Source organism: Anas acuta, chromosome 9 (assembly GCF_963932015.1).
Source record: "Anas acuta chromosome 9, bAnaAcu1.1, whole genome shotgun sequence".
Classification (NCBI taxonomy): Eukaryota; Metazoa; Chordata; class Aves; order Anseriformes; family Anatidae; genus Anas; species Anas acuta.
In genome coordinates this window covers 12,118,140-12,140,084 of record NC_088987.1, presented here as the reverse complement: position 1 = coordinate 12,140,084, position 21,945 = coordinate 12,118,140, and the positions used below count along the sequence as shown (strand labels likewise).

Genomic DNA, 21,945 nt, shown 5'->3' with positions numbered 1-21,945 from the left:
TTGCACTACACAGAAGTGGATCAAGGTCCCCACACAACTAGGAGTGGTTATAGCAGGTGTATGAGACCTAGAGATGTTCAAAGATGGATAGAGCAAAACAGAAGGTCTTGGCATGGTTTGGGGTTCAGGAGTTAATGTGACTTCTGTGCATGCTGATGATGGGGAGCGGTGTTATCACAAGAGGGAGCTGTCTGCCTGCATGAGATTGACACCCCAGACAAAAACACTGCAGAGAAATAGCAACAGGGCTCTCAAAAACCTGAGGGGCAGGAAGCAAGGAGTCCTGAGCGCTCAGACAGACTTCGGTAGGGTAGCATGGGAGGGCTGGGAGGTCACGGGCTGCGCCAGGTTAGCGGCACCACTCTGGGAGGCCACCACCACAGAACACCTCTAATTGCTCCTCTGCAATTCAGGTCCCACAGTGCGTTAACGCCAGCACTAAGTGGTTTTTATTTGGAGGCTTTGCTGGGAAGGGAGAGGAAAGAAAGGTGTTTGGTCAGAGTCAAACAGGGCTAAGTCAAACCGGTCCGTATGACAGTGCAGCTGGTCGCCAAAGGCTCAGATGGAGAATGAAGTCCATGTGTGTCAGAGCTGGCCGAGCGTGGCGTCTGTGCACAGTAAGGCCTGTGCACCCAGCAGAGGGCATGTGGATGCACACACAGGCACTCCTACCTTTGCCTTTGGGACATCATTTCGTAGATAATGAGATATCAGTGCCCTCAGAATCTGTGTAAGGCAATACAGAACAAAGCCACAGGCGGTGCCTGTTCTCCTTTGAATAGGCTGTGGTTTCTGCCACAGGGGCCAAATCTACCCTAGTAGATTTCTTGTTTCAGATAAGGTCCCACTGCCAGGGGTGCTGAGCTCCCATTTCTGACCAAGGTTAGTGGTCCTGTGAAACCAGGCCACATCCCCGAGCACAGGTCTAAACACTAGTGTCTGCATTTACCACGCATCAGGGAAACCAGCCTGTGAACGCTTAGTTCCACCTTCCTGGTTTTTCTCTGAATGCCTCACTCCAAAATTTGGTACAGAGATTTTACTTTGTCTGGGACTGAGACGAAAGCTTTCTTTTCTGCCAGGCTTCAGGGGATAATACTTTTTGATGCAGTTTGCATCACTGCCATAGCACTGAAGTGCCCTGCAGAAGCTAACAATGTACTTGTGTGCTCCCTGGGCAGGAAAACAGACAGATGCAGCCAGGTAGCTCATGCTATATATGCTCCATGATGGGACCAGGCTCAGAATATCAGACTAAGGGGAGAAAACCACTTCAGGTTGAAAAGTCAGTAGGCATTAAAACATGTACTAAAGGAAAGCATGCTGCCTTGACAGTGCGGGAATGGATGGGGATCGGAGGTTTGGGTCCTTGGCACAAGCTGCTGGACTTTCAAGTCTTCTGACACCCCACTTCCCCCTACCCTTTGTCTGTGGAGCTCAGGGTGTTGGTGCAGCAGTGAGGATACTTTGTCTTGGTCTTTGCTTCACAAAGATACAATAAAATGACTTCATGTATGCATGTGCTTGTATATATACACACAGAACCTACGGGATGCCTTATGGAGCCAGAAAGGAATAAACACAGAATGCTTCTGGGAACATGTGGGAAGCGCAGAGTTCCAAGCCGATTATTAACCCACTTGCAGGACAAGGCTTTTACTGAAGTTTACAATTCAATTTAAATTAAAACAAATAAATAAATAACATAAAGAAATGCATCTCATTCGGAGCCGGAGCTCCGACCCCAGCCTCCGCACCACCTCCCCCAAAACCCAACGCCCCCCGGCAGCGGGCGGCCCCCGCGCCTCTCCGGCACGGCTCAGCCCAGCCCGGCACGGCTCAGCACAGCTCGGCACGGCTCAGCCCGGCCCCCAGCCCGGCAGCGGGCGGCTCGGCGGGGCCGCGGGCGGGCGGGGGCAGCGCGGCCGCTTGTTGAGCGCCGTGCCCGGCCCCGCTCCGCACCTCCCCGCGCACGCAGCCCCCGCGCCCGGGCTGCCCGCCCGCCTTCTTCCATTGCACCATTGCAAACCCCTCCCGTGTGCGTGTGTGTGTGTGTGTTTTTTTTTTTTTTTTTTCGGCTCCCCCCCCCCTTCCCTTTCTTTCCTTTTTTTTTTTTTTTTTTTTTGCATGAAGATGGCGGCGCCTCTCGCCAGCAAGGCAGGGTCCGCCGGCACTACCAGCAAGCCTCCCTTCCCGGAGCTGGATTTCCGATCGGGAGCCAGGGTGGAGGAATTGAATAAACTCATCCAGGAATTCACCAAGCACGACCAGAGGGAGTACGACGACCAGAGAGCCCTGGAGATCCACACGGCGAAGGACTTCATCTTCTCCATGCTGGGTAGGGCAGGGACCGGGGGCGGCGGCGGTGCCGCTCGGGGACCTCGGGGACCTCGGGGACCTCGGGGACCTCGGGGACCTCGGGGACCTCGGGGACCTCGGGGACCTCGGGGACCTCGGGGACCTCGGGGCAGGGCTCCCGGCCGTGCAGCACCGGCAGAGCCTTCCCCTGCTGCGGGCTCTCCGGCCGCGGGGCCGCTCTCACCGCCAGCAAACTGTTTTTTCCTGGCCCTTCCACCTCCCCTTCGGCGGTGCTGTGTGTGTACAAGCAGAGAGGGAAAGCAGGGTGGCAGAGCTGGCCGGTGCTGGAGGAGCACGCCGAGCCAGCAGGGCTGCAGGCGAGGCGAGCCCGAGCCTGTATTGTTTTTCCCCCCAGCTATCCAAGCTGTAGGAAACACAGATTTTTCTTTTTATTTTATTTATTTATTTTTTTTTTTTCCACGCGTTTTGGTTATTAGACCGGCTGATGCTCGAGCAGGAGCATCCTCTGAGCTGCGGTTCTTGCCTGGGTTGCAAAACTTGCTGCGAGTGGAGCAAGTCAGATTGTGGCGGGGGAGTCCTCCTCTGCGCGAAACTTTGAGTTGCGGGCAGGGATCCTGAAACCGGGGTGAGACGCATTGGCCCCTGCAGAAATCACCTGGGCTCTGGCATGACTAAGGTTTATTAAGATTAGCAGCGGAATGACGAACAACTCCGGTTCTATAGGCGTTGATTTCCCGATAAATATTTACCTTATTTTGACTAAGAGATAACTCATAGGAATGAGAGCCCTCGAGGTACAAAAGGATGCTCTTTACTTGCAGGTTGGAGTTTAAATCAGTCTTCTGGATTTGAGTTGATATCCCAGCCGTTTCTGTGTGTAAAATAAGAACAGGGGTAATCAGCAGGTGTGGCCAGGGAAGGGTTCTTTGTGGCTCGGAGGTGCACGTAGACCCTTGAAGCATACGTGGCACAAGCCAAATGTATGGTCTGTGTGTGCGCAGTGAATAACCTCCATCACTTTTCTCATTCAGCAGCACAGAGCTATCCCATTGTGATCATAATTGTTGTCTGTATTGCGGGGTATCCTACCCCAGAAATAGACCACTTTCTCTGTAGCCATGAACATACCTACACTCACCGAATGACCATTTACCTCTTCAGCTGGTTACCTTATAGAGTACCCGGATAAGTATAATCGTCTGCTTTGGGATTTGCACAGACTATTTTGTGTATTGCTTTTTCACCAAGGGCTGGACAGGATATAACAGACTAAATTTAGCTTGAGAACAAGGACAACAAGTTGAAAAGTCAGTAGCATGTATATTTATAGTTGCTGTTATAAATGTTTTTCTCTTCCTGTTTAAAAAAAAAAAGTTACATGGTAAAGCCCTGGTTGCAACAAAGTCTGTAGGATTTTTGTTGTTGAAAACCTGATCCCATGGAAGTCATCCACTGTTATGATGTGATACATTTTTCAATATGGGCTTTAAATAACTGGCTGAGGAAGCAGGGCTTGATGAGATGAAGCAGAGAGGACAGAAAACAGTGAGACCAGCAGTTCTCAGTGTGTGGCTGCTAGGTAGAGAAAGCTTGTGTTAAAGCATTGCTTTCCTTTGCAGGGGACAGGGATCACGGCATTTTTTCCTGTCTCATTGGCAGGAATAGGCAATAGAAGAAAGAATAGGTTGTGGTGTACCTTGTATTTCTGCGGGTGCACCCTAAGGGCTTGCTGTTAATGAAAACAGCCTTGGGTTGTTTAGAAATAGCATAGATTAACGTGGCTGTCTGTTAATGTAACCGGTGGGAGATAAGCATTCTTCAATTTTCACTGTATAGACTAAAAATGGGTTTAAACAGAAGCTATATTTCTATCGAAGTTACATCTCACAGTTAGCAATGAGACTTGTTTCTGTAAAAAGACAAGACCTCAGGACCAAGCCCAGGACAGAAATAGAGACAGGGTATCTGAGTCGTCTGCCTTAGACCCAGAAGTTACATTTGTAGATCAGACCTTTCTTAGCCAGACAGGCTCTTAAATCTAAAATGATTTAACTTATTAATAAATAGCTCTTTCCCCTGTGCCTGATCCCTCCCATACGTACTGCTCTTATCTCATCGGGTGATGATAGGAAAATTAAACGTAGCTTTTCTGATTTAATTACATTGGTCCGTAATTCATGGATGACTGATAGGCGAGCAGACTTTGCACAGATTCGCAGATGTTTGTGCTCCTGTGGCTTGCCCTCTCGCTCAGATCTTTGCTTTCTGTTTATATTAACTCATTTTCTTCTGTGTGCTGTCTTGCACTGCTATTAGTGACTGAACTATGGGCGATCTCAAGAGCTGTGCTATGGTATAGGGAGAGGTGCTGCTTGTCATGCCTTTGTCCAAAATGTTGTGCCCCAAGCATTAGAATAGGGCTGTAAATGACCTGGCTATTAGTTGGGGGAATTATTTTCTGCATGTAGACAATTCATGGGCATCCCATACTTAATCACCAGGACCAGCCATAGGGTCCTGCCAGCACCCTGCCTTGAAACAACAGGTGGCTTTTGGTGCCTGTGCTGGGTAACCTCCCATACTCATGCTGAGCTGTGCCTGATAATTGCTTGTCTCCAACACAGGTATAACTGAGCCTCAAGGGAGGGGAGGCTGCATTAATCAAGAAAAGGAGTAGAGGAAAGAGTCTTGTGTTGTAGATGATGGGCTGGCTGGGTTTGACTGGGAGACCAAGTCTCTGTCTGCCAGTCGCAAAAAGAGGTGATTACTTATTCCGTCCGTGACTCTGGTGGTTTTTTGTGCTTAAGGAGTGATAAAGGGTTATTTTTATTGAGTGATAATGTTACAGATGATGCTATTTTGATTTTTAAAGCACTTGCTGCAATTGTGATGAGAGCACTGCATTAATATTGCAAAACCTTTTAGGGGTACCTGACCTTGAGAGTATTGTTCCTGCAGTACAAGTACTTCCTGGAAACTTATTTAATAAAGACTACCTGTCTCTTTCTGTTCAGCACTAAATAAAAAAGTGTTGTAAAGCACAGATGTGCTAGGCTTAAAAAAAAAAAAAAGAGAGAGAGAGAAAACATATATTATGCTCCTGGGAACTAGAACATTGCATATTAAACAGCCTCTTGAAATTTCCAGTGCTGTTGCTGTCTCACAGCAGCTCATGCTGTTAGGGATACTGACTCTCACGTTTTACTTCTTAACAAGAAGAGAAAAAAATAACAGAGCAAGGAGTTATGAACAGATACAGACCGTTCCTCCACTCTAGGCACACACTAGCATTGGGTTGTCTAGAGCAGTTCTTGAGCTCTTCAGGCTGGTATTTTGTTTCTCTTCCCTATCATGAGACCTTTTCTGCTCTGTAGAGTCAGAATGGGGATGCTCAGGGCATTTTAAGCCCTCCCCTTTGCTCTCGTTGTGCTCTCCCCCCTAGTTAGGGAAAGGACTGGTTCCAACTGGTGCCAGAGCGGCCTTTCCTTTTGAAGGCCCCTAGTGTATCTTTTGGTGCTCCGGTGGCTGCACCTCACTTGTGTGGGACAGGATGGGAGCTGCACATCCCAGTGCTGACCCTGGGCTGCCGACAGGCTGCACATTGGGGACTGGCAGCCAGCTGCCACTCGGAGCTGCTGACAAGCCCTCGAGAGAGCTTGTATCAGCACCTGATACGGGAGAGGTGGGGAGCCTATGCTGGGAGCGTTTCCTGGCACTGAGGTTTGATGATTCCTCTTTTCTAGGGTGTTTTCCCAGTGCTGAGCTGGGTGTGCCAGCAAGTGTTTGAGATGGAGGCAAGTTGTGGCGGAGGCAGAGCTGGTGCCAGCAAAAGCCTTCTGCTGCCAGTACCCGCTTCCCACATGGAGCGAGCTACCCTGCTGGCCCCTGCGTCTGCAGCAGGGCTTCCAGCTGCTTCTTGGACCGAGGGGCCTCTAAAACATGTGGTGGAGGTGCAGATTGCTGTGCTAAGGACACAGGTGTCCTGACAACAGCTTGTGTTTATTAGCATCTCCTACAAGAGATGCATTTTGTGGCCCCCCTTGCAGTGAAGGTCTGTATATTAGGACAGCGTTGGTAGTGTAACTCTGTAGGTTTGTGTGGCGTTTTTTCCTGTTCCCTACCTGGTATAACTTGCTGATGAAACCTTCCATTATAGTCTAGATTTCAGGCATTGTTGGAACCATTGCCTGTTCGTCTATGATAAATCACAGAAATTCTCTGGTTTCTGTTGTGGCGTCGAGCTGATGAAATAGCAACAGGATTGGTGTGATCTCTCCGGGGTTAAGTCTTTTGTATGTGTGCACCTTTCCTCAAGAGAGGCCAATCATGACAGGAGCATGCTGTATACTCAGAGGCCTATGTTAATAAAGGCTCCCTGCTGGCATTCCCTGTGCTGCTGAATGCATAATGCACAGCTGCTAAAACCAGCCTTACTGTACTGCAGATTTCATTTCTGGCTTCTGGTGGGTCCCCACTCCCTGCAGACCACAGGTTTCTCTGCTTGCATTTGAGGTCGTGTTTTCTTTATTATTTTTTGTTTTTTAAGGGGCAGGGTGCTACGCTGTCAGTATAACCCTAGCAAGGCGTCGAAAGCTTCCAGTTGGCTGCAGCTATCAGAAGCCAACCAATTTTACCTCCCCTGGGGATTCTCTCTGTCACCAGTTAAAAAGGACTGCTAGCCTCCTCCATCTCTTTGTTCGAAGGGGTCCCTCCCCATGTGCAGTGAAAATAGCTTGATCATTTTCTCTCAATTTATTTTAAGCCGCCGGTACTTCACTTGCTCAACTACTGTTTTGAAACATTAGGCTGTGATGCAAAGTATTTAGTGTAATAGCTAGGAACATGTCCTAAGGGCACACATTCGCATGGCAGGCTTGTCAGGCTGCCCACCGCCTGTTCCTTCAGTCTGGGGAAATATTTGTAAAAGATTTGGGTGAATACTTGCCAAGCCCAATTATGTAATTATGTTTTAAGGGCAATTTTATAATTATAGTGGAGGATGGTAACCAGGATACACGAGTTGTTGGGTTTTTGACTTTTCCTTTTTTCTTCTACATGACTTTGCATGAATGCAGGAACATTTGGAGCAGCTCAAGTCAGAAACCAGTTGTTCAACTTTCTTTTTGGCAGCTGATTGTAGGTGAAGCTAAATAAAGGCAAGTGCAGCACTGCTCAGGAAGGCTGGAGGGCATGTTTTTCTGTAGCTTTGGTGATTTCTAAGACAGATGTGTAGTCAGAGAGGTAGAACAGCCTGCAGGCAGAATCCAGCCTGGAGGAGACTATGTGGTCATCCTGCCCGGTCTTCTCAAAGGGAACCCTTAAACCGTGTAAGTTTTTTGGATAGTGGGGATTGTCTTTCTTCATTTTGATTTGTCAAAAGCCACGTTCCTGCTGACTTTAACAATGTCTTGTACAGACAAAACTTTTGCATCTTTTCTCAGGCCTTGTCCCATACAGTCTTGCCCCTGTGCAGGTCCCAATACTTTTGCTGCAAAGACAGTTTTCCCAGGCACATCACCAAAACTCATCGCTGTTCTCTTCTCCGTCCACATGGACCCTCGATGTCTGTGCTCTACAGGGTAAGTTAGATGGGAACGGTCTAGAAAGAAATGTGGTTCAGACCAAGAGATGAGCTCTCACTTCCAATCGAAGGGGCTTCAGTTGGTGGGGTTACCTCAGCACAGTGCTCTGAACGGTGACTGTGGTGGCAGCGGAGCTCCAGGCACATCTTTGTGAGACACTGTGGTGGCAGCTGCAAGTAGAGGTCCTGGCATGGACCTATCAATTCTCTTGGAGTCTAAGAAAAATGGTCTGCCACTAAATCCATTACTTATGTCTAGGTGATGCTAGCGTATGAACCTGATTGTTGGACTATGTAGGTGCTAACTTGGAAAGTAAGAGCTGTAGCTTATTTTCTATGAAAAGTGAGCTTTAAGAATTGAATGCATAACACAGGGTGACATTCATCCTGAGCTGGGTTTTCCCTTAGCAGCTGAGAGCTGGGCTGGGTTAAGTTCCATAATCAAAAGTAAAACCATCAATTCTGTCCATTAATATCTCGGTGAGGTAGCCTCTGAAAGAGGAGTTAAAACTTCCTGAGACCAGCAGTCCATTCATCGCAGGATACCATACTGTATTACATGCAGAGTTTCTCTAATTTGCATGTTTGTAGGCATGATGCAAGCACTAGAGTAGATGGAGCTGTGGTTAAGGAAAGGGTATCTCCCCTGGTTTTCTTAGCAAAAGCAGACAACCTACCACGAGACATAAAGCAGAAGGCTGCTTTGGATGCTGCGCTTGCAGAACTTCCCTTACTGAGAAAAGAGAAGTGTTCATGCATGGGAGCAAGGGTGAGAGAGCTGCAAAATGACCTTTAGATAAATATCTCAAGTTCTTTGCCCAAGTCTTGTTCAGATCACTAGTAATGTGGTGTGAGTTCATCAGACTGAAGTGAAACTGCATTGGAAGCTGCAGCTATACTTCATAGGTTCCCCATCCTACCTATGGATTTTATATCTGGCGAAGTTTTATGACTTCTGTTAGCACAATCCTGTCTTCCTGTCTAACTATGAAAAATATGGGATTTGGCTTCTTTCTTTTGTTAATGCAACTGGAAGGCAGATTACGAGGCATTCAGAATAAATCTTTCAGCAGCAGCTGACGTTCCAATTGACAGATGCTGCTATGGATTTTCCTTTCTTTTTATTGCGAAGAACTCTGCTGTCTGCTTTCATTTCTACCATTCTGCTGTATTCCCTTTTATTGCAAATAGGAATTGTCCTGGACCGACTGGATTAGTAGTACTTCAGCCAACCTGGCAGGTTCCTGAATCATGTAAACCCTCATCAGATACACTTCCTTTAGTTCTTTCAAAGCACTGTTTCAGTGACTTTCTGGAATTAACATCTGCTGTAGTATTCAGTTTTAGGAAGATTAGTTCCCTCCCCCCCAGCATATTTGACTTTTGAGCTTTTAATAAACACTTGATGCTAAGGAAGTTATTACAATCCTGTTAATGCATTATATTTAATCTGTCAGACAGTGTAATTTTAATCTAATTGAAAGTATTTAATTAGAAGGTGGTTAATGCATCTTGTTGTGAGCATGCTGTTGTAAAAAGTACAATTTGCACAGCACTGAATGGGGGGAGTTCATTCCTTTAAGGTTCCTAACATCCTTGCCTTTGAAACAGCAGTGGCAGCTACTCACACCCACTCATGGGTAGGGCTCTGGGCAGAAGTTTGCACAGCCCTGGGTGGTTTCATTTTGTGGAACAGGAGATGGGTGGAATCCACTTCATCCGAAGAAAATTACTGTTGAACACTGAGTCTGGACACCCTAGACCTGTGTTCCATCATTGGCTGTCCCCCAGTTCACACAGCAACTTTCTGAGGTTAATAACGTGGGACCTCAGTGCTACCACAAGGCTTCCCCATCTCTGTGCTTCAGCAGCTGGTGAAAGGCAGGGAACACTGTGGTGTGGCTGTTCTTCATCTTAGAGCACTTCAACTGTGCAGCCCTCTGAGACTACAGCTGGAAATGAAGCCTGCTTTTGAGAGCTTCAGGGAGTCTTCCAATAGCGACAACAGGTAGTTGCTCTGCCATCGAGTGTTGATCTAGTGGTGGCTTTGAGATCAAGTACAGCTCAGCTTCTGGGAGAAACATTACAACCTGACTGGGTTAGGCAGTTGTAGCAAGTAATCTCATTTTATACTGAAAGGATCCCAAAGCTGTGAGAAATTAGTTTGAAGAGTACAACCTGGGTACAAGCTGTATGGTGATGTAATTTGGCAGAGTCTGGCAATGCCAAGCAAGGGGAAAATGCCAGACAGAGCTGAAGCTAAAAATGCAGCTGAGGTAGCTGTAAGAAACTGGGACAGAATCATTTATTTTGTCCTATGACACCTTTCTAAGGTCATGATTTAGATGAAAAGTACAGTTTTATGTGTGGGATGTTGTTGGTCTTCTTAGATCTTCTCTACTGTGGCTTTCAGTCAGACCATGTGGAATTTCCTCCGCCCACTGATGGAGTGAGGGTTCATAAATGGTTTGGTCCTGAATTGCTGAGTAGCTAGGGAACACTTCTCAGCAGCTGCATCCAGAAGTAGGTACGTTGGTTTTCGCTCTGTTGCAAAAACAGTTAGGCCATGTGATTTTTCTGTTCTACAATTACGTATTTCAGCTCTCCTGCTCATGTTGTAGGGTCTTTTGATGCTGTTCCACACCTCTCTCAAGAAAGGATGTTTTTATTCACTGGTGCATATATGACCTGGTTTAGAAAATCAGATGCTGAGGCTGTGAGGAAGGGATTGTATTACAGAACTCTCAAAAATATTAAGGCAAACAATGCAATCAACTTCTGTGTTTTTTCCCTTCAGGCTTCTACATTTGCATTTTAATGGCTCTCTTGGTGATGCTTTGGGTGATCCTGGGACCCAATGGAACCTCTTCTTGGAAAGAAATCCTGTGCTAATAGCTCTGGCTGGGCCTGATCCACAGGGCAGGTGCTTGGAGATACTTCATGTTTGTTTTGTACCTCACTAATTAATGTATAACTTAGTGGTGTAACAGCAGGAAAGCTACGTCTGCTGACACCTCATGATATAATGATTTAATCCTTTGTGACACAGTCCTGCTGAGTGTCAAAGCTGATAACTCTAATCTCTGTCCCTAGCCCAGTGTGACAGGAACCTGCTCTAGAGGACATTCTGCAGGAGCTTGTGAGCTCTTGTAGGTACTTTGTGACTGATTCGTGTGAACTCTTTTTGTACACTGCCACTCTTGAATGTGATTGTCCAGCACTGCCTGGTGCACTGAGGAATCTGGAGCTGAGTGCAAGCAGAGGAGCTAAGCAATTTCATTCAGATGAAATAAGGCTTGTCTTGGGAGAAGGGAGGAGATAGATATCCTAATCTGCTTCCAAATACGCTTCTTCCTTTGCCAGCATTCAGAGTGGTGTGGCTTTATTGATTCAGAAGTGCCTTAGCTCATTGTTCTCTTCTATATAATTCTGAAGCCTGGGTATGGATGCAGATCCGTACACAGGGATAGCTGTACAGCTATTCTCTGGTGGTCAGTCCCTGCCATACAACCAGCACAGCTTGCTTCTGTTCCAGCATGGACAGTGAATTACTGTTTATTTTAATCTTTGGGTTGGTATTCATAAAACAATTTTCAGCTCTGCAAATAGAGGAGGGAATGTTGCTGTAACAACTCTTCAGGGGCTCTGTTGCCTTCTGCCTCTGCAATTTGCCTTTTGGAAGTTGCATGAAGTGTGGTGAATGGCAGATCAGGTATTGATATTGGCCCCTTGATACTCAGCCGTCCAAGCTTAAGTTGCTGAAATGTCTGTATATCATAGACAGTAGGGCAACCAAGTAAGCCATCACTAGCTTAAGGAAAATGCAACTCTCTGCAAATGCAGCATCTCTGAACAAGCTGCACCGTTTGAATTAAATGCCTGATGTGTGTGTGTGTTGTTTTTTTTTTTTTTTTTTTCCCTGTGTGCAATCTGTAATGCACATCTAAGTGCAGTATTGAAAAAAAGGAGCTGTTAGAATTTGCCTGAGCATTTGTCAGGGAGGTTTGTTTTATGTGCTAACTTGTCTTTAAAAGCTTGACCCTGTACTCTCAGGTTTCCCCAACACCCTCTGAACTTTGTGAATGTATAAAGCATGCAGGTGAGGCAGAAGTGTTATCTGAAAACAGCCACTTTGGCAGAGTTGCGATACCAAAGAATGACAATGTCTCTGCAGTTATTTTAATTATCTTGGGGGAAGGAGGGGTCATATGTGCTATTTAAGCACAGCATTCTTTGAGTCAGAGCTGGAGACATTAAAGCTACAAGTTAGTGTGGAAAATTAAAGAGAAAAAAAGTGATTTTGATCTTCTTAAACATAAATCCTGGCTCTGGAAACATAGAGCACTCCTGAGTTGCTTTAAAAGCCAGACAGTCCCTCTTACTCCCTCACCAAAGCCGCAGACAGGAAGTTTAAAATCACCTTTTATCTAAGCTGCTTCTTAACAATGCAGGTAAAGAAATTGATGTCTAAAAATTTGCTCTTATGCTGAGACCGGTCTTGTCAGACATCACTTGAGTGTGTGAATCACCTCACTCTAATGTGCCAGTACGTGTCACTCGGAGCTCTCAGCTCTTTGTGACTAACCCTTTCGTTACCCTGGGAATGTGTACGTGTCTTTATGCGTGTATGTATGCATTCCTTACTTTGCCAAATCAAATAATTTAGGTGACAGCATTCTGGTAATCAAGGGCATTGATGACAGTGCTTCAGAGCGTAGGAGAGGGTGTTGAGAGGTGGTGTCACTGAGGTTTGCAGGTGGAGGGCTTGTCCTGTCTCGGCAGAGCTGTTTCACTGTGGCACACAGCCCTGCTTGGCGAGGCTTGCAGGAGTCCTATAGAAGAGGCTTCTGTAGGAATGGGGAGAGACAAATGAACAAAATCCCCAGACCCACAGCGTGTCCACAGACCTCCTGTTGTTCTTAATTTGCGTCTGTAAATGGCACTGCTTTCCGCTGTTGTGCACCAAAACAATAATAAATAACAATCCTTAGCATTTATATACTACTTCACAATTTTCAGTGTTCAACACACATTAACTAATTCAGCTGAGATGCAAATATTCTCTGAGCAAAGCCACTTTTCTTGCTACCAGGGGGACCTTTCATTACAGCTGGGACAAGGCTTTTCTTTTTCCCCTTAACTGGAGCTGATGACAGGAATGCTCTATACAGGGACTGTCTTTCTTCCTGACGTTTCTAAGCATTAGCATATATCCCCGTTTGCCCAGGAATTGGCCTACTCCCAAGTCATATGTGGCACTATTAAGAAAATTATGCAGCAGGCTCGCCTGAAAGTTCTGTGCTACAAATATGCAGGCCCACAGTTAATGGATTTGAGGTTTCAGACGCTATTGAGTTAGCAGAGATGTTGATCCATTAAGTGCATCTCTGTGCTTGCATAAGGCCTTGGGGGAACACCAGCTCTGGTGGACCTCAAGGCTGCCTGTGCCAATGGTCTCGCAGCAGCACAGGAGGGGAACAACCATCCATCAGTTCTGACTATGCTGGATCATCAGAGCATGTGCTAACAGGAATTTAGGATGCTTTGTGGATGGCGTTGGTCCATGTTTCTCTAGATCCAGCAGCTGCTAGCGTACTGATTTCTTTTGGGGGAGGAGAAAGCCCAACAGAAGGCCTATTGCATGGTAAGGCATTTGGGGGGAGATTAGAGACCTCGTGTCCATTGTTCACAATGCTAAATTCCAAACATGGGGCAATATTTACATTAGCATGAATCTAATCTTGCTGGCTTTCAGCTTACTTTCTGTCTTGACATTTTGTCTCTGTGTCTAGTTCTGGTGATGGGGAGTTTGATGCATCTTCGAGCTGGGCAGGACTGGCTCCACTTTTTATTTGGGAGAAAGACATCTCTTTTTATAGGATATAAGCATCTTTCCTTATCTGGTTATGTAATAACCTGCTTTTAGGGATTTATTTTGGAAACAAATATTTGGAGGTCTGTAAAATGATGCCCAGTGCTGTAGAGCTGCTGCGTGCTTTGTATTAATAAAATCTTCCTAATTCTTGCGGTTTAGCCATAACTAGGTGGCACTTCTGGATTGCCTCTTTGTCTAACCTTGTGGTAACTTTCATTTTAAGGAGTGATGGCTGCAAGTCTGACCTCTGAAACTTGTTCTGAAAGAACAGCATAAATTGTAATTTTCACCTAAATGGCTATATGTGCAGGAACACCATTAGCCTCCTTGTGACCTAATTACACTGGGAGGTAGCAGCACATTTTGAGATCAAAACTCTCCTCTTGCTGCAGCTTTTCCTTCAGCTAGCAGTGCATGGGAGACAAGCAGCATGTTTCTTTCAGGTGTTGATTTCTCTTTCAGTGGCTTTGATATCCTCATTTTCTCTTTGAAGTTAATGTGCAGATTGCTAGGTAGCATCACTCAAAGTGACTGACTGAGCTTTTGTTGACTGTGAAGATATCTCCAAGACAACCCATTTCCTGGTCAAACAGCACATTGGCTTCTTCCACAAGACGTTTTAAGGGAGTTGGTCAGCTGAATGAGCAAGATATTTTAACAGTTTATTATTAGCACTGTAGCTGCCAAATACAGCTCAGAGTCTATGGCTGAAAATGTTCCTGTTAAACACTGCATATGAATAGCTTAAAAACAAGGATTGTGCAATTTGACTAGCAAGCTGATTTGTCAGGGAACTTCTACCAAATAATAGAAATTAAATCTCTACGTTTGCAGTTCATTTTCTCCACTTGCTGTTTGTGTTCCTCTGCTGGAAGCACGGGGAATTTAAGGACCTTCGTTCACTCGTATCTTATTATTGTACAGCCAGGCTTCCCTGCTACATTTCAGCTCTATTTTTTCCAGTGTTAGTGTGCCATATTTTTTTCTTAAATGTGCCCAGAAATTAAACGTTTATTCCCATTTCTCTTCTCTAAAACTCTGAATGTTTTAGTGACTCCTTACTATTCTGAAATTAGGATAAAATAAGCTTAAAGCACTGGATTTTGTTTTCTACTTTGTCCCTTTCTCCCACTCCTCTTTCTCTCTAGAGGAGCAGTGTTACCAGACAGGTGTAGAGCACTTCCAAGTATTTTTCGTCTGCGTTTCCAATTTTTGTCTGTGCTTCTTTCCATAAAATACTCCCCTACACATTCCATTTGAAGGGACGAGGTCCAAACCAAAATTCTAAAATGCCCACATGTTTCCTGCCTTCCTTGCAAGCCTTGGCTGTATCGCCTAGCTGAACAAACCCCACCTTTGTCTTTGCTTTGGAATGAGAAACAAGCGGGCTTGTTGATTCCTGCTGCATTAACACGATCCTCCTCCCTCATGCTGATGTAGTGGTTATGGGGGGGGAGTAGGGTGGAAGCTGCTTGCTGCTGTTTTCATGAGACCTCCCAGGAGGCTGCTGCGGTCCGGATCTCCTGCACTTCGGCCCCAGAGACCTTACAGCACTTGCTCGGGCTGTAAGGGCTGGAGGAATGCAAGCAGAAACCGCTTTGTGCAATAGTGGGTGGGGAAAGGACACTGAAGATGCCAGGCCGGGAATACTCCAAGACTTCCAAAAGCAAGCCCTGGAGGGACAATGAGCCTTGACCTCTGTCCCGTGGCACATCTGAACCTGAACTCTCAGCTAATAACCCCTGAGCCACTGAGCAGCCTTCTCTGAGCATGCCTGCCCAGTGACGGGGAATTTTAGGAATGCGGACTTCAGCACGGTGTGGGGCTGCTGCTGCTCGCCCTCTGTTCAACCAAGAGCTTTAGAAACTGCAGTAGGGTTTGTATCGCCACGAAAAAGCCCCATTGTGGTTGTTTGCAGCCTTCTTTAATTAAAGATTTATTTTCCTGGGTAAGGTTCCATTAGAACAGCAGGAGCCTACATCAAAACGCTGCAGAGAGGCCTCTTCTCTTCCCTGGCACAGCACAGCTTCACACCACTCCCTTTGCCAACCCCCTCCCAATCCCTTTGTTTTTAAGGCATTAAAACTTTAGTGACTGGGATATTAAAGAGGCCGTAGTTAGTGGTGTATCACCCTAAATTACAGGGGCAATTGACCTGAGGAGGTAAGAGGAGAAAGTACGTGTGGAGGATGGAGGGAGGTGGTATTATTTTTGAAAACCTCTTTTTGATGTCCCCTCCATGCTAAAGCAGCTCCATCTTTAGCATCCAGCCACTTGAATCCTTCCTGCTGAAGCATGTGAAAAGGTCAGGAGCTAAGCTGGTCACACAAACCCCACTGTTTGCTTGTGTGTCCACAGCTCTGTGTTGTATGTCTGCTGTGTCGGTGCCTCACACAGCAAGGCAGCATGAGCCTGTGGTTTTGTTTTCCAGCTACAGATATGGCAGGGGGTGAAGGAACAGGTCCCTGTCTGTGTATCTGTTGGATAGGTGAGAGGTTCCTCCTCCTCCTGTTAGCTTTGGAAACCTGCTGACACAGGAAGGCAAAACAGTTGGTGTCCTCAGTGCAGAGGATAACCATGTGGCCAGCATCCCCCAGCAGTGAGCTGGGAGTGCCACCCAAACTGTGAGCATGCAGCCCCTGTACACGCAGGTGTTATATACCCTGCTTGGTAACCTGGCAGTGATTGCAGCTGTCTGAGATGCTCAGAACAGTGTGAGAAGTAGACTGGACCCAAATGAGACTCCTGAAGTAAAATGTAAGGTTGTTTTTAGGGTTGTTTCTATTCTGTTCTGCACCAAGGAGGACAGTGCTCCAGTTTTCCGCTACAGTTCAGGATTGGTCTGCCTGATTGCTCGTTTCTTGTCAGTACCTGATCTAAATGACAAATACTGGCTGCTTGAGTACCTCCTTTCTTCATCTTGTGTCTTAGCATTAAACGTGCTGGGGGAGGCCGTGGTTTGAGACAATCCAAGGTTTGTGTTCTCTGTAAAATACTTTTGTTCTTGAAGTTACTCTTGATTGCCTTGCAGCAAAGCTATTTCTGTCCTACCGGTGGCCTGGCTTGCAAGCTGAAATTGTAAGGATAGGATTTATTATGCTCTGACCATTAAATTTTAAACTGCTTTTAATGGTAGATGTTAAATCACTGCTGTCCCAGTTCCAAGCTCTGTGCAAAACTCCCGAGTTCCTAGGAAGGCATTTCCCCTGCCAGCAGCCTGTGACAGCTCTTGGTTTCTGAGGACAGCACGGAGTTACAGGGCTTGTTCGTGGGACAAGCAAGTTTGGAGGGGGACCTGTGTGCTCTCTGGTGGCTAGGCCAGTGTCTGTGTGTGGTGTGGTTTGCTTTCTTTATCCCAAGGCTGAGCATCATATGAAGTCACCAGCATTAGCTTAGTGGGAAATGCTTGAGGCCAGCTTCCAAACAAGGCTGCTGAATTTTACTGCATGCTGTGGCAGAGTTCTCCCGAGCCAGTGCTTGACTGAAGCAAGATATCCTCAGTCCTCAACAATCTGTATAAAACCACTAGCAGTGTTTGCAGTGTTGGCAGCTGGAAGTAAAGCTCCGAGCCAGAGTAGCCAGAAGCTTAAAGCCATCTTCTATTTGATAATTTTCCTCTTACAGAAGATCAGTGCTCTCTAACTGTAGGGTTATTTTACTGTGCTTGCAGTGGGAGAGGCAGGCGATGGTAGAGAATGGTGGTGCTGAACCAGGGGTTAAAGGAAAACCACTTTCAGCAAGAATACTTTCCCTGAGTGGGTCTGCCCATCTTGAGAGAAATGGAAACTGTCTTTTTCTCCGCTTGTTCTCACACCTGTAAAGTTTGAACAGACCATGTTAACAGTGCTGCCGTATGGCTCCTTCCCCTATTAGAAAGGAAGGTGCTGCACACAGACATCCCGGTGTGCATGCGTCTGTCTGTCTGGACCTGTCCCATCAATTAAACAGGAGCTGACGTCATATTTGAAGGTCAGCTGTTTTATAACCTAATATTACCATTTTGTTTCCTCTGGGCTTATTATCTCCCTCCAACCTGCAGCTCGGCACCATCTGGTGCAGCCACACAAGGGAGAAAGATTAGAGGAAAGTAAAGCAGCTTTGTTCGCTTCCCCCATTGCTTCCGATGTACAGAGGAGTCGGCAGTCTCTGACAGTATTGAATTTTAAGTGGTGGGAAGGGCTGGATCCTGTTAGCTGTCTAAAGGAGGGTGAAATAGTCTGTGCTCACCAGCAATCCGTCAGGAAGTGTCTCGTAATTCCTAAGTGACTTACTGTGGCCACAGAGTGCATTTCATTGCATTTTATTTTATATTTAAATAGTATTGTTTATTTATGAGCTGCTTTTGCCAGCACCCATGTTTTCCTCACCTGCAAATTGCCAAAAGCACTCCTAAATGTTGTGTACACACAGGGCTCACCCAGACTACAGTCTGACTTGATACTGAAGTGCTGTGGACACCTGAAGTGTACTTAAATCTGACAGAGCCACCAGACTGACAGCACAAGCATGTTCTGCCACGCAGGGAGAGCTTCATCTGCCCCGGTGGCATCTGTTTGCACAGACCAAGGAAATGTGTGTTCACTTGTCCATCCTCAGCCTCCTGCTTGAAAAGGCTGTTTGCAAACAGCACAAGTTATTTCCATCTCATAAACAAGAGGGGTTGTGTCTTCACCCTGCCTCCCACCCTCTTTCTCTCCATCCATCTGGAGGTGTGATCGCTGTCTGTCCAAACTACATGCTCACTGTTTCCTGTAAAAGCAGATTTCTTTTCTTTCCAATAATAAAAAGATAATAATTCAGGAATTCTGATCTCCTAGGCCAGCAGGATTACGTGCAAACTAGTATCTTATTGTTTAGCCTCAATGCTGCAAATTTTGCATTGGGCTATTTTGAAACAAAATGTCTCTAGCCATAAATAACTATTATGTGTTTAGCTGTTTGGAAAGGAGAGCTAATTGATGTGCTTTGGTTGGATACGAATACACGAGCCAAGTAATGAAGGCATTTGGCGGACTGTGATTCATGGCATGTACATGGCACTGTATCATAAAGCATATAATGTGCAAACAGACTTTTTGTCGTCTGCCATTTCTTTGCTGCTATGTAGCATTCTTCCAAACTGCTGTTTTGGCAGGTCAAGAATACTTTGTACAAATTCCTAATTCCTGGAAAGAGGGTAATTCAGCTTGGAGGCTTTGGGGAGGTTCATTATTTCTCATACATTTAAGAAAAATTAAAATGAATTTCCAGTCCCTCCCGTTATGTAGAGAATCTTGAACTAACAGCAGTAGATATACAAAAAAGTGAGATCTATCTGGGAACAAGGAAGGAGCTCAGAGTTTTTCAGTGTTTTAGGTTGTCAATTCTAAGTGTGTCCTTCATTCTTCAGCTGCCCATCAGGATGGTTAGTTAGATCTGAATACCAAAGACACGGGTAGGCTAGGGGTCATTTCAGTGGTGCAGGAAGGCTCACTATAAACACTGGATGGTTGAAATTGGTGGCATAGCAGCCAGGATGCACGTGCTTCATGTGGGTTAACAACCCAGAGTCTTGTTCCAGGCAATGTGCATTTTTTCCCAGATTAATATGGAGCAGCTCTTGCTTTTGGCTTAAACAGCTAATTTAGTTCAGGTAGTTTAAAAGTGAAATCAAATTAATAAATAAAGTCAACATTTGAATTTGATCTTTTGAATTTGATTGCTTCAGATTGGTTGTGCTGTTTAACTGGGAAAGTTACGTAGGAGCAACCATGTCCAGTGCATTATGCAGAGATGGACTGAGAAGGACTGACTGTCCTTAGAACTGGGCTGGGCTTTTCAGGGATTACTGCTTGTTGCTTCTGTAAGGGAAACAAATCTGTCTTGTAAAGCAACATGGGGAAGCTCCAATTTATAACTGAAATGCATTTGTATCCTTTCACAGGTGTTTTGCAGCTTAACTGAAACAAATGGTGGCAACTCCTGTTAGATGCCTAGAAAGGTGTTTGCTCCTTTTTTTTTTTTTTTTTTGCCCCGTATAACTTATAAGGCCATTCTTGAAGTAATTTTGAATGGCATTCATTCCTTCATCACTCTCTCCACTGTAGTTTGAGACACATACTGCTTGCTGTGCAGACTGGCTCAGCTTTCTCTATACCATAACACTTTATAATAAAAAAAATGCCCTTGAAAAAAAATAAAAGAAAACAAACAAAACTTCTAGTGGTTCTTTTTTGCAAGTTTTCTTTGTTTTCAGTGCCAAAGGCAAGAGGAAAGGAAGATTTATTATTATTATTTTTATTATTAATAATATTATCCAGTTCATAATGTGTCTTTTCAACCCAAAGTGCTCCTAGACAGATCAATTTCGTACTTCTAGTGATGTCTCTGAAAAGATCTCTCACTTTTTGTTTCAAGGACAGCGTAGGACAGCATCTCTTGGCTTAGATCATTGTGAAATCCCCTTATCTGCCTGTTCTTACTTTATTTTTCTTCTGTTTCTATCTCTTGTCTTCATTGGTATTGAAAGCATGCAGCCAAGGTTGATGAGGACGAAACTTAAGCTGTGGTCAGTCCTTGCTTAACTCTTTGCTGCTTTTCTTTAAGGAGGCCTGTGAGTGAGCAAAGCTTTTTAATCTCTCTCTTTTTTTCTTTGTTTTCCATTCTGTGGCAATGCAATGAGGAATTTTAATCTGCCTTTTGAAGGGCTGAGGAACCTGAAATGGTGTACGGTGCCTGGTGGTACTGAGTGCTCTGCAAGGAGCTCGGGCTCTTCCATCTCTTAGACATTTCTTCTGGAGGACAGATGCATACACCTTATCTTTACCACAAGTGATGTTGTACGTGCCAGATTTCCAAATGGCAGGCTTCAAAAAAGAGACAACAGGATAGCTGGCTTTGCTACCCAAGATTTCTGCCCCAGAAGAATGTTCTGCTGACAGACATCTTCACATAGCTCCTGGTGCTGCAGAGGAGCGCCCGCACTCTCTAGTAGGGTGTTGGCAGAAAACGAACCAGCAATATGGGTTCACCTGATACACGACCAGTCATGCCATCCCAAAAGTGTCAGGTTAATGGTTGGCAGTAGCACTTGAACTAGCATATCATGTTGAAAATCAGGGCTTTTTGTTTATATTGCCAGTACCAATCAGTAGTCTTGGTTGGGGACAGAGCCCTTTAGTACTCAAGTCTATGTGACAATTAATAGGACAAGTTTTCCTTTGCTTTGAGGCATGTCCTTAGGATATAAGTAGCAGTGGCATTTTAAGTAGCCCTGCAACTTGTGATCGTTTGTTAACTTTTGCTTTCATTGGGTTGTTTTAACCATTGACTGAACTGTTGCCTTTGACTATTTCTTTGGTTGCATTTCCTCATACCTGAGCAAAAATCCCTGCTGATTGTCTTTTGGAGGTTGTCCTTGTTCCTGGAAGTTCTGCTGAGGAGCTTGGCAGGGCTGTGCGCACTGTCTGCAGCGATAATTGAGGTGTTTTAGTGAGTTATGGAGAATAAACTAGATTGATTTCCCTTTCGCAGCCTGGACTAGAAAAGCTGATTCCTTCAGTCTGCTGTGTGCTCAAGACCACGAGCCAAGCTGCTATCAATTTTACCTTCTCCTCCTATGAAACTGTTGAAGAAAAGATGCTTTCCAGATCACGTGTGTGGAACAGATGTGGTTTATATTACTACATGATTCAGCTAAAAGTAGTGCCAAAACATCTTCCAGAACTCTCAGCTGGCTTTCGAGTTTAAAAGGGTAATCACTCGATCAAATGGCTGTAACTGCAGCCACGGCAGGTACAGTTCCTTTTGGTTTAGCAAAGGTCCAAGAGAATGGTGGGATGAGAGGTGCACATAGAGGTCTTGCAATAGTCCTGGTTAGTACATGGAGATACTTACAAACAGTCCGTGCCCAAATTAACATGGTTTCTCCCACTCCAGGTATTTCTTTGTTGTCAAATACCGTCAGCATAGAGATCACTGGGGTCTTATTGGCCAACTGTATTTCCTTCCACCTGCTGAGATGGAGGAAATTCTGTTTTCATAAATAGATGTGTGACTTAGCTCACCTATTTTTCTCTTTGCAGTCATATTTGGCAGTCTTCCAGAGAGCTTCTGGAATAGTTTTTTGTTTGTTTGTTTGTTTTGGGAGGGGATACATATACACAGACTCATGGCAAAGATGGGACTGGGC

The 21,945-nt window shown here is 45.5% G+C and overlaps 1 protein-coding gene across 3 annotated transcripts in view; it reads left to right on the top strand.

The window, feature by feature from the left end:
- The window catches only part of MB21D2 (Mab-21 domain containing 2), a 91,160-nt gene that overhangs the window by 32,555 nt on the left and 36,660 nt on the right, over positions 1-21,945 (top strand). Inside the window, exon 1 of one of the 3 annotated variants that reach the window (XM_068692019.1) lies at positions 1,843-2,338. The exons of the other annotated variants lie outside the window; for them this stretch is intronic. Within the exon in view, the coding sequence (XP_068548120.1) occupies positions 2,128-2,338 (211 nt within the window). The 5' untranslated portion in view covers positions 1,843-2,127. Of the gene's footprint in view, positions 1-1,842; positions 2,339-21,945 lie in introns of those variants that run through there. 3 annotated transcript variants of the gene reach the window in all.